Source organism: Maniola hyperantus, chromosome 20 (assembly GCF_902806685.2).
Source record: "Maniola hyperantus chromosome 20, iAphHyp1.2, whole genome shotgun sequence".
Lineage (NCBI taxonomy): Eukaryota > Metazoa > Arthropoda > Insecta > Lepidoptera > Nymphalidae > Maniola > Maniola hyperantus.
This window is the reverse complement of record NC_048555.1, coordinates 9828837-9844662: the sequence shown is the minus strand read 5'-3', so window position 1 is coordinate 9844662 and position 15826 is coordinate 9828837. Positions and strand designations below refer to the sequence as shown.

The following is a 15826-nucleotide window of genomic DNA, read 5'->3' as shown; positions in this document are numbered from 1 at the left end:
TATTTTGGTTTTAGATGAGTTTGTTTTGTTATTGTTTCCAACTAGGACATTCCTAAATTTAATACAGTGCAAGTTCAGTAAACCTTCTACGTGGCAAAAAGCATTAGTTCTAAACTAGCGTTGATATTAAAGCTTTCCTAAACACGAAACAGTATTAACTTACTCTCAGGTCTAAACGTCACTCGGTCTGAAATAATAAAATAGGACATTAATTCAATGTCTACAATCTATTGCCCGTAAAGCGGTACTTTATTGGTTCTACTTGTGCTTTACTATCTATAGGTAACGAGCATGCTATTTCGCAGTATTATATCCAAACATTTAAATAGTTACTGCTTTTGTATAAACTGAAGTGTGCACTAAAGTTTATGATTTGTTGAATCATAAAGTTTATTTGTTTCAATTATAATTTATATTTCATATAATTGATATTATCGTTTAATTAAGTATGAGAATATACATAAGTATTTTTATTAGCTAAAATTTGGCAAGTTTCTCATTACCTATCTCATTGCTTAATTATTTAACATTATAGGATTTTTAATAGATTTTGAAATACAAACATATCACTATAGATACGTAACTGCCTTTTGATAATTACAAATTATCAAAAGGCAGTTACATTTTTATCAAAAATTTTAAAACAAATTTTGAAAAGCGTTACCTACTAAATTCTAAAATCTATTTACAATTTACTTACTTTGGAACATTTTCTGTCTAAGACCGTTTAAACAGTGGTTTAAGTATTAAATAATTTCGACAAACCGGTTTTATTTTTGAATGTTTCCTTGAAATTTACCTTCTATTGTGCCTAAACATATTATATTTATTTAAAGCTTTATATAAAGGGTTTTTTTTACATATCTTCCTATTAAACATTAGTATTAAACCTGTGAAATTTAATTTATTTTAACATATATGAGAGTTATTCACAAATACGTAATCTGCATTTGTTGCGGGTCGCGAGCTCTTAGGGTTTAAAGACCTGGTCATATGAAACGCGTGACTGCAGCTGACTGAACGTGCGTTCGGTTTGTAAGACTGAGGCCACATGATACGTTTACAAATACGGATTTGAGTATTGGGCACTGCGTTGCCGCTCCATCAAAAAATATAACATTGCACCGAACCACCCATACCCGCCTAATCTCTTTGGTCTCAAGTCCGTTGAGCGTGCGGTGCGACGTCGTAACTCATCATGTGGCATGGTACAGTGATTTCTACGTAGGATGACGCAGCGGCGCGGTACCGCACAGGCACTGCACCGCCAACGCAACGCATCATGTGGCTTCACTCTTAGACATAAGTACATACAAGGTACCGCATAAAGCTTAATCTCAAACTACAGAAGGTTATATTATAGTGCTATTCTACGCGTTTGTGAAACGTATGAGTTCATACTGTTTTTATATGAAGTACAACTGTGAAGCAATTTTAGTTGAAGGCTTGAGTGCCCGCCATCTATATAGAATGTTGTCCGCTTGATAATCGTTCAGTAGTTGCTTAATAATGTTTAGACGTTTGCTCCGCAAAACAAGCCTCACTCTCTACTTGTGAGGTCTCGGGTAAGCCCGAGTTAACGTCACGTGTTTTGTGTGACCAGGCCTTTAGTCCCATATATTTTATCATATTTTAGTTTTCGCTTCACGTCTGCAAAGCTTTTGCAAAGTTATTTCATATTTATGAAGGTTTCACTTACCTTTAATGTAAAAGCAGGCGTAAATGTACATGGAACAAAAAATACGACATATTAGTTTTTCAATGAAAATGCTTATATTTTTCTTCATCCATCCCTTGTAGATAGTCTAAAACGGTAAATAATAATATGATTTACTCTTGACTCAACGTCCAGCCCAAACCCTTAGATTAGAAAGCTGCTTCTTTTGAACATTTACCTTTAACATTTAGACAAGGAAATAATGAGGTTGGATTTTTAGGAATTCCCACGGAACAGGGATAGATCTATATTTTTTAGGAACGAAGTCGCGAGCGTCGCTAGTAAATATTAGTCTGAATATACTTAATTACAGTATACTAATACTGTAAGAAATGTAAGGCTAATCTAAAAGCTAAAATAAAGTTTAGAAAATTATGACCATAGGTAATTATTATTATGGTCATGATTTTCTAAGTTTTCTTTCATTTCTTGTATTACACAAAAATACGAGTTTGATGAATCATGATACTTAAAAAGAGTAAAATACCGAAAGAGTTCGGTAGATACCATCGTCCAAAATACACTTAACACCATCATAACACTTTTTTTGAATGTTGCATTTTTTTTTGTATAGGCATTAGACACACGCTTGACCACAATCACACACACACTGATGGAAAGTGATGATGTGGCCTAACATGGGACTTACCTAAAAGATGCCTATTTACTCTTGTTTTAAAAATACCCGAATTTATCGCTAGGAAACACAGATCACGTATTTCTTGTTATCCTCACCAACCACGAACTGTGATAGCCTAGTGGTTAAGACGTCTGCCTCCTAATCGGAGGTTGGGGGTTCGATACCGGGCACGCGACCAACGCGGTTCGAACCTCTAACTTTACGGAGTTTTGTTCAGACAGACAGACAGACAGACAACAAAGTGATCCTATAAGGGTTCCGTTTTTCCTTTTGAGGTACGGAACCCTAAAAATTGCGGGCTGTATTTCGTTCAGGATTTCAAGTAGTAAGTAATTATTCAGTTCAGTTTTATAAGTACAATTTTTTTAAATTCATTATAGGCGCACGCTTGACCACGACCACACCTGATGGAAAGTGATGATGTGGCCTAAGATAGGACGCGTTTGCCTAGAAGGTGCCTATTCACTCTTGTTTTAAAGATACCCGGATTATAATTGGCAGGAAACACTGATCTAGGAAGAGTATTCCAGACCCTAGCTATGCGTATAAGGAATGATGGCGCAAAGCGTTTCGTACGCGAAGAAAGAATGTTGATGACATAGGGGTGGAAACTCGCCCGGTGTCTTGCGGTACGGTGGTAGAAAGGTGAGGGAGGGACAAGATCGAACAGCTCCTGAGCACACTCTCCGAAATATATCCTATAAAACACCGATAGGCCGTCTACTTTTATTATTCTAAATATATAAAAGAGAAATACCACTCACTCACTGACTGACTGACTAATCACGAAATCTCACAAACTATAAAGTCTACAAACTTGAAATTTGGAAGGTAGGTTCTTACTAGGACGTAGGTGTCAGCTAAGAAACGGTTTTGAAAATTTCCTCCCCTAAGGGTGTGAAAGGGGGGTCGAAGGTTGTATGAAAGTCCTACGTTTTTGGAGTAAGAGACGTGAAAATCGACATTAAGGTTATTAGCTTTACATAATAAAAATCAGTATAAGTCAATTTGGAAAATTCCCCCCTAAGGGAGTAAAATTGGGGTGGAAGGTTTATACAAAAATCCTATGTTTTTGACGTTAGAGATATTAAAATCGGCATTTAGGTATTCTGGGTTCCGTGTCTTAAGGTGAGACTGAGTGAGTACGTAAGTGAGGCCTTTTGCAGCGGGAAGATCTCATGAGAAACCAGAAATTTTACGCGGACGAAGTCGCGGGCATCTGCTAGTAATAATTATAAAACCTATATGTGCTCTACTCGTGAACTGTGACTCTGGTCTTTAAAATGATATCCGCAAGTTTCCGCGTCATATCGGCGCCGCCGCCTGACCTGCCTAAGCACAATCAGTACGATAAATCTTTATCGCGGTTTTTGAAGCGCTTTGTTAATTGAAAAGCTGTAAGAAAGCGTATCACGTTGATCGCGCTTGACTGCTGAGCCATGAAATCATGACAATTTCTAACAGTAATATTTTATAAAGAGATAAAGTCTGTAAGTTTGGATGTAGAGGGTAATCTCAGGACCTAATAAGTAATCCGATTCTAAAAATTCTGTACCTAATAGATAGCATAGATTGGCCCCGAGTGCAGCTATAGGCTACTTAAATGACGCTAACAAAGTCGCGGAAAAAAGCTAGTGTAATATGAAACTAAGCGCGAACGGTAAAGGCACCTTCTTCCACACGTAGAAAACATTACGCTAGTTAAAATATACAAAATAGCTATTGTCTGGTGGGAGGCCTCAGCCGTGGCTTGTTACCACCCTACCGGCAAAGCCGTGCCGCCAAGCAATTGAGCGTTCCGGTACGATGCCGTGTAGAAACCAAAGGTAAAAGGGTTTAATAAAAACTACCATACTCCTTCCAGGTTAGCCCGCTCCCACCTTAGACTGCATCATCACTTACCATCAGGTGAGATTGCAATCAAGGGCTAACTTGTATCTGAATAATAATAAAAAAGCTGTTCTGTTTGGCGGTCATTTTGGGCAAATGTTAACGTTTAATGTTACCTACCTACATTCTTTCAAAAAAATATTCGAGATAGATCGTAGAGTCGTACCTACAGAAGTTTTATCTCAAAATACCATAGTCAAAACATCTCACTGATTGACGTAAGTGAACCTCCAGAACCTTTTACTGCTACCCTTCCATTTTCATCTAAAGTTTCAATACCTTGTAAGTGTGTTTGCATTTCGCTGAGAGCATGTTCATGTTTGGCCACGAGCGATATTTGAATCCTTGAAATTGGATCAAGTTAGCCGCCCTCAGTCGCGACGCTCTGACGCCTCTTTGACCTGACCTGCTTTTTTGTATGTGGTCTAAACGCATAAGCGAATTTCTTTCAAGCTTATCTAGGTACTAGTGACCGCCCACGGGTTTGTTTGGTTTAAATCTGGTTAACGATTCAAAAGCACTTGTAATAAGTCTACTTGAATAAAATAAATTCTATTCTATTCTATTCTAATTTAAAGCGTTATTTATAATTCCGTGAGGACTCTTCAATTTTCCGGGATAAGATAATATAAGGAATATAATATAAGGAACGGACACAAACGGCAGCAGCCGTTTGTGTCCGTTCCTTACTATCGGATATTTATCACTCTTACATATAAAGATACTAGCTGATGCCCGCGACTTCATCCGCGTGGAATTAGGTCTTTTAAAATCCCGTGGGAACTCTTTGATTTTCCGGGATAAAAGTAGCCTATGTCAGTCTCCAGGTCTTTATCTATACCCATGCAAGAAATCACGTCAATCCGTTGCACCGTTGCGACCTGATTGAAGGACAAACCAACAAACAAACACACTTTCGCATTTATAATAAGTGTAAGTACTGATAGGTACTGATATAATAAGGGTACTGATAAAACACAAAAAATGTTTCTAACCTATGTATGTCCGTACCGTTGGGATCCCAAGGTGCTGAAATGGGTACCTCGCACCGGAAGACGCAGTGTTGGAAGACCCCCCCACTAGGTGGACGGACAACATCAGACGAATCGCAGGGAACCGCTGGATTTAGGCGGCGCAAGGCCGTGACGTGTGGAAGTCCCTACAAGAGACCTATGTCCAGCGTCCCTCGTCTATCGGTTGATGATGATGATGATGTCCGTTATGGACTTTGAAACCATCCAACCGATATGGCCCAAATCAGATTCATTAAAAAAGCAATAATGCGAAGATGGTTTTAGACCCCTAGGCATATTTTTTTTTAGCGTAGTAGCGCAAACTGGTATCCGCTAGTATAAAATAGTAGTATGTTTTTTTCTTATAAAATTTCTCTTGTAACTTAAACTTACTCTTTCCGCAGCCTCCTTATGGAGGAGGGTCGGAATGGCCTTCCCACAATAAATACATACTGTTTCCGACAATTGTTATAATACGTGCGTAGTACTCAGAGACGCTTAGCGACGTATTAGAGAATATAATATTATGTTAACGTACAATAAGGATATTACGTGTTCATAACAGATAATTCCCTCAGAAGTTAGAATACCTATTCTTATGGGAATTTAAAATGAATATTAATATTAAGGACTCATCATAATTATCATCGTCAACCGATAGACGTCCACTGCTGAACATAGGTTTCTTGTAGAGATTTCCCCACGCCACGGTCTTGCGCCGCCGGAATCCAGCGGCTTTCAGCGACTAGTTTGATGTCGTCTGTCTACCAAGATAGAGGTGGGTCTTTGAACACTGCGCCTTCCGATGTGAGGTCGCTATTCCAGCACGTTCGGACCGTAACGTCTATCGGTTTTTAAGGTTCCGTACCTCAAAAGGAAAAATGACCCCTTGTAGGATCACTTCGTTGTCTGTCTGTCTGTCTATCTGTCCGTCTGTCCGTCTGTCGTGTCCAGTGGGAACTCTTTGATTTTCCGGGATAAAAAGTTACCTATGTCACTCTCCAGGTCTTTATCTATGCCCATGTAAAAATCACATCAATCCGTTGCACCGTTGCGACGTGATTGAAGGACAAACCAACAAACAAACACACTTTCGCATTTATAATAAGGGTACTGATTTATTTATGCATGAAAGTGTAGTCCACGCAGTCGACTTCGAAGTCGCGGGAATAAGCTAGAAAAATATAATAAGCAGTCTAATATTAGGTAATTTTCGTAGAAAACTTACCTGAGTTAACTGTAAGTACATAATACTTTTTGCATAATGAAGGCAGGAAAACGAAAAGATTGGATTCGATTAAGAAGATGGAAGTTAGAAACCTTTTATTCTGATCCATCTATAATCTGATCTCTCGGGAGTAATAAGTTATCGTAAAATAAAACCTACAGAGCGTTTCCCTTCGTAAGCGAGACTCTAGTAACTCGATTATAATATTTTATACAATGGTAATATACCTGAAATGCGCACAAAACAAGGCTTGATAGCAGGGATTGGACCCATCTCGTCATGGTGGGCACACGCCTCATTGTCTGCTATTAGAAATGGACTCCCACCTTAAGAAATATGTACTAACTTAACGGTGAAAACTTTAATGGCCCATGTAATAATCTCGTGAATTAACTTTAGTTTTATGGTTATGCTGTATGTTTTCTTTTTGTAATAAAAAAAATACCTATAAGTAGATACCTAGCTGATTATCGTATTAATACTAAAAACCTAAGTATATCTCAGAATACGTAATAGTATCTAGGTACCTAATAATAATAATAATAATAATATAGCCTTTATTTACAGAAAACATTTCATGCGATTACATTTTATCACAATATTCAGTATATACATATTTAATATAATCAAAAAAGACAAAACTTATACATAATACTTATTTACATTTATATTTATATATCATTACTATTATTTATGTCATCGCTATTTTTTTTATTATAAATTATTATTTTTAATGTAGGTACACAATACTATTCTGTATATCACTACTAATTTTTATATTTTATTAGGTATATACATTCTTCTTCCACTTTTATTTTTCAGTACGCCCCATTTGGACGAAGGCCTCCTCCAGTCGTTTCCACATTTCTCTATCTTGGGTCAATCGTTGCCATGTTGCTCCCATAATTTTCACATCTAGGTACCTACAGGTATAATATTTTCGAAAAAAGAGAAATCAAGTTATAGGTATGTAAAAAAACTGGCTTATCCTGCATTTGAAATTTGTGTAGTCCGCGTGGACTACATACATTTCAAATGCCTATTTTACCTACTTAGGGATTGCATTTTAAAAAACCCTTTCTTAGCGGATGCCTACGTCAAAATAGCTATCTGCATGCTAAATTTCAGCCCAACCCACCCAGTAGTTGTAGCTGTACGTTGATAGATCAGTCAGTCACCTTTTCCTTTAATATAGTTAAGATTATTATGCTATAGCTATAAAACTGATAAAAAGAGTGTTGCATTCGGTTTAAAAAAATCCGCGGGAATAAACAGATAAAAATAGCCTTTGTCACTTTCCACAAGTCTTTAACTGTGTGTGGAATAGAATAGAATAGAATATGTATGAATTTTATTCAAGTAAACTTTTTACAAGTGTTATGAATAGTCAGGTAGTTTTAATTTACCACTGGTTCGGAATGCCGTTCCTACCGAGAAGACTGTGGCACTAAGGGGACTAACTTTGATATGTGTAGTATAGTGCGCGACAGGTAGAGATGGCAATCGAGGTATGAGGCGGGGGGACACCCCGCATAGCCGCACGTCACCCGCGCTCGCACGCACCGGTTTGACGCGGGGGCTGTGGGCGTGCTGCGTTCTCTCTCCGATTGCCGTCTCGACCTGTCGCGTACTTATACTTTCACCATACTTTCACTAACAAACTCGGTCCGTGTTTTCTGAGTACGTGTCAAGTGAGAAATTCTTGACGTAGCAGAGATGCTTCTCTCTCGATACTGATAGTACTTGACTCGAACTGGGGCAAGTCAGATATCAATTTCTACATGCCACAGCTAGTTGATATCACATTATTAGACAAAAAATTTTACAAAAAAAATAAAAACCGACTTCGTTACACAAACACTAAAAATTATTGCTAATTGGCACCGGCACCAAAAAGTATTATTATGCAACTATATTAACTCTTGTATACATAATATAATCGGTAATAAATTAAATTATTTTTCAATTTTTAGTGTTTGTGTAACGAAGTCATTTTTATTTTTTTTGTAAAAATTTTTTATTTCACAATTTTTAGTGGCCCCATGGAATTATGCTATGACTGGTTAAAAATCTACTGTTTACTAAGCTATTACACTGATCACGAGCAATTTACTCTTATCCGTTGAGGAGTTCCAGTATCTATCTTCGAAGATGTTCATCAGATCTTCACCAAATTGAAATGGGACCAACTTTGAAGTATACCCTTTCAAACAAAAAAAGAATTTTCAAAATCGGTCCAGGTCCGGTTTTCGAGTAATCGGGGAACATACATAAAAAATAAAAAAAATAAAATAAAGAAAATAATAAAAAAAAGATTCCGACGAATTGAGAACCTCCTCCTTTTTTTGAAGTCGGTTAAAAACTATGTTAGTTACTAGCTGATGCCCGAAATCTCGTTCGCGTGGATTTATGTTTTTGAAAATCCCGCGGGAACTCTTTAATTTTCCGGGATAAAAAGTAGCCTATGTCACTTTCCAGGTTTTGTCTATACCCATGCAAAAAATAAGGCCGATCCGTTACTCCGTTGCGACGTGATTGAAGGACAAACAAACACTTCCGCATTTATAATTGGGGTAGTGATAGGGGTAGTGATTCTATCTATACGTTAATTACTTAAAACGTACATCACTCCGAAAAGTTAGTAAGCCCGGGATCGAACCCCCGACGTCCGATTAAGAGGCAGGCGTTTTAACCACTATTAGGCTATCACAGCTTCTTGGAAGTTACTATGAAGACGTATCCTATGATAATAATATAACTACGTAAATCTATCTTCTGTTCCTTCTCTATTACATGGTCCGGGAGCTCTATTATTTTGAAATATCAATTCAATAATAATCATGCCATTATTACGTACTTACCATATTCTCGAAAGCTTTTATGACGTGGTCTAATAAGCCCCTGTTTTACGTCATAACTAAAGGGTGTTTATTGCGAGAGGGTATCTTACTATCAAACCCTTCTCAACTTAAGTGCAAAAATTATAGTAGCTGTACAAGTTAGAAGAGAAAAACTGTTGGTATGAATTATTTAAACTACATGATGCTCTAACGGTAAAGGAAAACATCGTGAGGAAACCTGCATGCCTGAGAGTTTTCCATAATATTCCCAAAGGTGTATGTAATCTGCCGATCCGCATTTGGCCAGCGTGGCAGACTATGGCCTAAACCCTTCTCATTTCGAGAAGAGACCCGTTGTTAGTTGTGGGTCAGCGATAAGTTGATCAGGGCATACAAGTTTCTTCAAGATACTTTCCTTCACCGTTAAAGCAAGCGATATTAAATTGCTTAAAACGCACATAGCTCCGAAAAGTTAGAGGTAGCTCGGCATCGAACCCCCGACCTCCCGAGTAGGAGGCGAACGTCTTAACCACTAGGCTATTACGGCTGAATTATATAGTAGTTATCTATACTTTAATGTCTTTTATGTGCTGCTGTTCTCACAATGTTTTCCTTCACACCTAAAAGTAAACTGTGCCCATAATCCGCGAACGGTTGAGATGGCAATCGGGTTATGAGGCGGGAGGACGTCCCGCACACCCACACGTCATTCGCGCTCGCCCGCGCCTGGTTAGCGCGGGGGCTGTACGGGCGTGCGGGGCGTTCCCTCCCCGATTGCTATCTTGACCTGTCGCGTACTAGGTAGGTATAATAGTAGGCCAAAGGTAAGGCTCTTTGATGGTAAGTAAGTTCGAATAGGGTAAGAAGCATCGCTTGTAAGTTGTAACTTGCACCTTCTTCAGTTTACTCTACTTGAGAAGGGTCAGAGAGTCTTCGTAAACAAACAGTCCCCTGTCCCCGTGAATTATGTCTTCACTCTGGCAATTAGCTGTGGCTTTAAATAAGTTTGTGACGTCACACATTAAAAACTACGCATCTCAAGTACCTATCAGTCAAGAACTCAATCAATACCTACTAATATTATAAATATAAATAAATAAATAAATAAAATAAATAAAATAAATAAAATAAATAAAATAAATAAAATAAATAAAATAAATAAAATAAATAAATAAAATAAATAAAATCTTTTTATTAAAAGCATCTATGGCTGAATTTGTTAGTATACAGATTTACTTAAAAACTAATGTTAGTAACTAATAATACAATTGTGGGAATAAGACAGTTTTTTATTTTAATTTTATTATTTACACATTTACAAATGTGGCCTCACCAACACTTAAACAAAGTGTTCAAGCATTGGTGAGTCCATTTTGCTCGCAAACATGCTCAGGATGCAGTTGGTACTTGAGCGCAGCCTTGTCAGCAGTGATGATGACTTCTTCCGCATTACTGCAAAGAAGTCATCAGTCCGTTCATCTGCGAACATATATATGTCGGAGAACAAGGGGGATGGCCGACATCAGAAGGTAGTAATTTCAATTACAATCATTTTAATACTCACTTATCACACGTGAAAACCACTAGCGTAACGTAACGTAGCTAAACCTAACCCTACCTAGCGACCGGCTCCACCATGTCCCCATACCGGCCCCAGACCAACCAGCTAACCTAGCACACCACAATTAGTTCAATTAACATCAACTACAACAATCACGTTTGTCGAATACAAATTGGAACGATACAAAAGGACTCACCCGATAAACAACCTGTCTAGATCGCCAAAACACACTCACAGCAACCTTTCACAACCTAGTAGTATAACCTCAAACAACTGAAACCACATTAGGTCACAACGACAATGATAATAATAAAACCTACAGTACGACACACATAGTATCCACTGAGAAGCGACTCTGGCCAAAGCCAAACGAATAATGTCTCGTGACACACTGCGCATCTCATTTTATAATCTCACAGTGACGGTGGGGACGATGACGCGATGTTCAATGAGCAAAGTGTTTACAATTAAATGGCGGCGAGCCTACATATAAAATATATAAAAGTGTGTCTGTCTATCTGTCTGTCTGTTAGCTTTTCACGGGCCATCAGTTATAAACCGATTTTTACAAAATTTAGAACAGAGATTCCCACGGTAGTTTTAAGGTTCCGTACCTCAAAAGGAAAAACGGAACACTTATAGGATCACTTTGCTGTCTGTCTGTCCGTCGTGTTTGTCAAGAAAACCTATATATATACTTCCCGTTTACCTAGAATCATGAATTTGGTAGGTAGGTAGGTCTTATAGCACACGTAAGGGGACAAATCCGAAAATTTGCGGTTACATAAAAAAAAAATTAAAATGTGTTCAGGAACAAATAATTAGTATTTTCAACTTTTAAAGTAAGATAACTATACAGAGTGAGGTATCATATGAAAGAGCTTTACCTGTACATTCTAATACAGATTTTTATTTATTTTTATACATTAAAATTTTTGATTTATAGTGCAAAATGTCGAAAAATGCGATTGCAGTACGGAACACTCGGTGCGCGAGTCTGACTCCCACTGAGTCGGTTTGTTTATTAATTAAAAAAACTCATTTTATTTTTAAACTGCCCTTTACCTTTTTTTAGTGACAAGCCAAGTACAAAAACTGAATTTCCATAAATTTCAAAGGCGACGTTAAAATAGCTCGGCTTACGATTTTGCCTAATTAGAAGCTATTTAATTAGAGATCATTCGAGAGCTTCCCTGCCGCTCACTAATTGTTACTTACGGTGCCTATTGTTTAACGTCAAAGGGGGAAAAATGGGTCTGGTAATTATAATTCATAGCTTATTCAAAGAAAAAGCAAGCTTATTTGGCAATTCACTTAAACCAGATACCTACCTACTTACAACTTACCTCTTATCTACAGCATGGAATCCATACTAATAATATAATATTATAAATGCGAAAGTGTCTCTGTCTGTCGGTCTGCTAGCTTTTCACGGCCCAACAGTTTAATCGATTTTGATGAAATTTGGTACAGAGTTAGCTTACATTCCGGGAAAGGACATAGGCTACTTTTAATCCCGGAAAATCAAAGAGCTCTCACGGTGTTTTTAAAACCAAAATCCACGCGGACAAAGTCGCGGGCATCATCTACTAAAGAAATTAAGGAAAAAATACCTAGCCTTATGTCCGTTTTTACAAATTACAGAAAATTTCTACAGCAGAAAAGTGTAAGTGTCTTTTCTTTGGAAGATTATCATTGTTTTAGGAAATGGCCATAATTGCTGTAAAAGATGGAAAACATTCGTTAAATTCGGGGTCATGTTAATTAGGGATAGTAATAATTATAAATGTCTTAATTGTTACCTATTTGTGCCTTGGTTTGTACTTTAATTCATCATCGCTTGGCGGCACGTAACTAGACACGTAGGGTGGTAACTAGCCACGGCCGAAGCCTCCCACCAGACCAGACCAGAAATTTAGTAATCATAAAATTCCAAATCCCTGCCGGGAATCGAACCCGGGACCTCCCACTAACAAGACCACAGCGCTTACCACTACGCCAGGGAAATCGTTTTTTGTGGTTTGTCCTGCCCGTTATCTACATTATAATATTATGTCCCTGTATGGTATAGTATGGTATAGTATGGTATAATAACATTTTAAATTGAAAAATTAAAAAGAGCAACCGCTGAGTTTCTTGCTGGTTCTTCCCGGTAGGAACGGCATTCCGAACCAGTGGTAAAATAAAAATACCCGACGATTCAAAAGCACTTGTAAAAAGTTTACTTGAATAAAACATATTCTATTCTATTCTGTAACTAGCTTATTCTCGCGACTTCGTCCGCATGGACTACACAAATTTCAAACCCCTATTTCACCCCCTTAGGGGTTGAATTTTCAAAAATCCTTTCTTAACGGATGCCTACGTCATAATAGCTATCTGCATACCAAATTTCAGCCCGATCCGTCCAGTAGTTTGAGCTGTGCGTTGATAGATCAGTCAGTCCTTTTATATCTACATCTACACTAATAATATTATAAAGAGGAAAACTTTGTTTGTATGTTTGTTTGTTTGTACTGAATAGGCTCAAAAACTACTGGACCGATTTTAAAAATTCTTTCACCATTCGAAAGCTACATTATCCACGAGTAACATAGGCTATATTTTATTTTGGAAAAAAATAGGGTTCCGTAAGATATTTGGGTTTTTCGGACACAAGGTGTAAAAAATCAACCAGAAAAGTTACTTATTTTGCGTACGCTGCCTAAACTATAAAAGATAGAACCATAAAATGTTCTAATTAATTGTAGATCTTATAATTATCTACAAAAAAGTCCGCGACACACTATACCCATCTATGTCGAGTGAGGCACAGCAACCATTTTTTTATTTAAAAATCTTGAATTTTTTTTGGACTACATTTAAACGCGTTTATTTTACTCATGCTATTAATCCTTATCAAAATAAATGATTTCATCACTAAGAACAGTTTATGGAGATAATATTTGGTCTTTGAATGATTAAAATTGGACGTTTGGTTTTGAAGTTATGGCGAAATTAAAATATTACGATTTCTGCTGCACGGCCCGTTGTATTATATAAGAGGTAATGTCGTTAAGTTTGTTTGTAGGGGGTAATCTTTAGAACTACTGAACCGATTTTAAAAATTCTTTCACCAGTAGAAAGCTACATTATTCCTGAGTGACATAGGCTATACGGGATCTTTAAAAACCTAAATCTACGCGGGCGAAGCCGCGGGGATCAGCTAGTATATAGATATAAGATTATTCATCAAAAGAGAGATATAGAGAGGTACGTAAATGCTTGTAAGTAGCAGGGGTCTGGGAAAAATTGAACGATGTTCCTAACGCATGCGCTTTAAGGGCAGCATGTTGCGTAGCAACAGGTGGGTGCGTTCAGTACAAGTCACAATAAAACCACTATTCAACTTAAGTCTTAATTCCAAGACATACGGTCCAAATTATGAGTAGGTAAATAACACATAAACACCATAATATTGTTAATTATTACTAAGGATGATGCTGTACTAATTTTGATATCAATAAATGTTTAATTTTATATAAAATAGCCTTCCTGTCAATTCCTGTGTACGATGGCTCCCCACTATGTACGAATGTACCCTACTCGATATGCGAAGCTACCCCGCGTGTGGGGTGCTTTCGTAAGATTTCCATTTTTTGAGAAATTCATCATAGCTTTGTCATCTTACTTTGCATCAAAACTGAACTACACTATAATTAAAGCCAGATAACTAGGTAATCCAGTAGCATTGAAATTATTAATTATTATTAATATTAATACAGTTAGTTACCTATTCTCAATTAGAATTAGAGTTAAGCCATCGATAAATATAGAATTATAATAAGCCATTGGTTAAGCTGATCTTTTCACGGACTTCAGACTAAGGCCAACTTGCACAATCAAGGTTAAATGGTGGTAGTAAGTATACAAAAATCAATCCTTATTATTAAATTTTATATTGTTTTCACTTTTATGGGCAGAGCATAATGCGGTTGCCAAAAACTGATAGTATTAAAAATTTCAGACAAGAAAAGCCGGGTGGGTTAACTCGTTAAACAAACAAGTCCTTACTTTGAAACTAAACGACTATTAAAAAGTAGGTATCTCCTCAATCAAAAAGTTGCGATCGGACTTGTAAGCTCTTTCCTTTGAAGTGATTTAACAAAATAACGTTGTTGGCGAGCAAGTTTCCCGAAGCCATTATACCCCTTCACCAATGTAAGTTGACCTGTGTTCCTTTTGCCCACTTTGTGAAGATGAAACAATTAAACTGGTTAAGTGAAGTCAGGGGTATAACGTGATTCGGTAGCAGTTTTATGAAAAATATTTACAGGAAGCGGTTCTGTTGTGCGGTCAAATTCAAATTCGAGAACGAATGGGATATCAAAGATAATATTATTCACGGGTTGTAATTCAAATTGAACGATTACGAGAAGATATTGTCCTATAAATTGACGAAAAAATATTTAAGTATTTATAGTTTCCTACTTTAAGATTCTTTTTGTACCAATAAAACATGCATGGAACATAAAGTTCAGACGTGCTGTTTGTTTGGAAGATTCCACTGGATTTATTAGGGAGCGATGCAGCCGGTGATTTATCGACATCCCGGAATGCGGTATATGTAGAATGGAAAATTAAACTTACACAGTACAACACCTTTTAAATTTATTTAAAGTTTAAACGTGTGACGTATAACTCTAGACGTGTGCGGTCAGCATTACGTGTAATTAAATCATTGGTTGCCCGTGAGCTACCTAACTCAACTGATCACACAAATAAACTGGGTAGTCATTGCGGTGTGTAGTATGATATGCGATCATTAAATTAGCTCCCAGCAACCGCGACCGCTGATTTCAATCCACATAATTAGCACGAATTCCGTTTCCAATATCGCCAGAAAATGACCTAATTCCGGGATTTATTCACACGTTAATTGGTGCAGGGAGAAAATG

General features: G+C 37.2%; 1 protein-coding gene across 2 annotated transcripts in view; it reads right to left on the bottom strand.

Moving 5' to 3' along the window:
- Ptp36E (protein tyrosine phosphatase 36E) overlaps nt 1–15826 on the bottom strand; it is a 169834-nt gene that overhangs the window by 49817 nt on the left and 104191 nt on the right. The window contains exon 3 of one of the 2 annotated variants that reach the window (XM_034979523.2): nt 164–187. In XM_034979523.2, the coding sequence (XP_034835414.1) occupies nt 164–187 (24 nt within the window). Of the gene's footprint in view, nt 1–163; nt 210–15826 lie in introns of those variants that run through there. The other variant, XM_069505575.1, reaches the window with a different exon arrangement.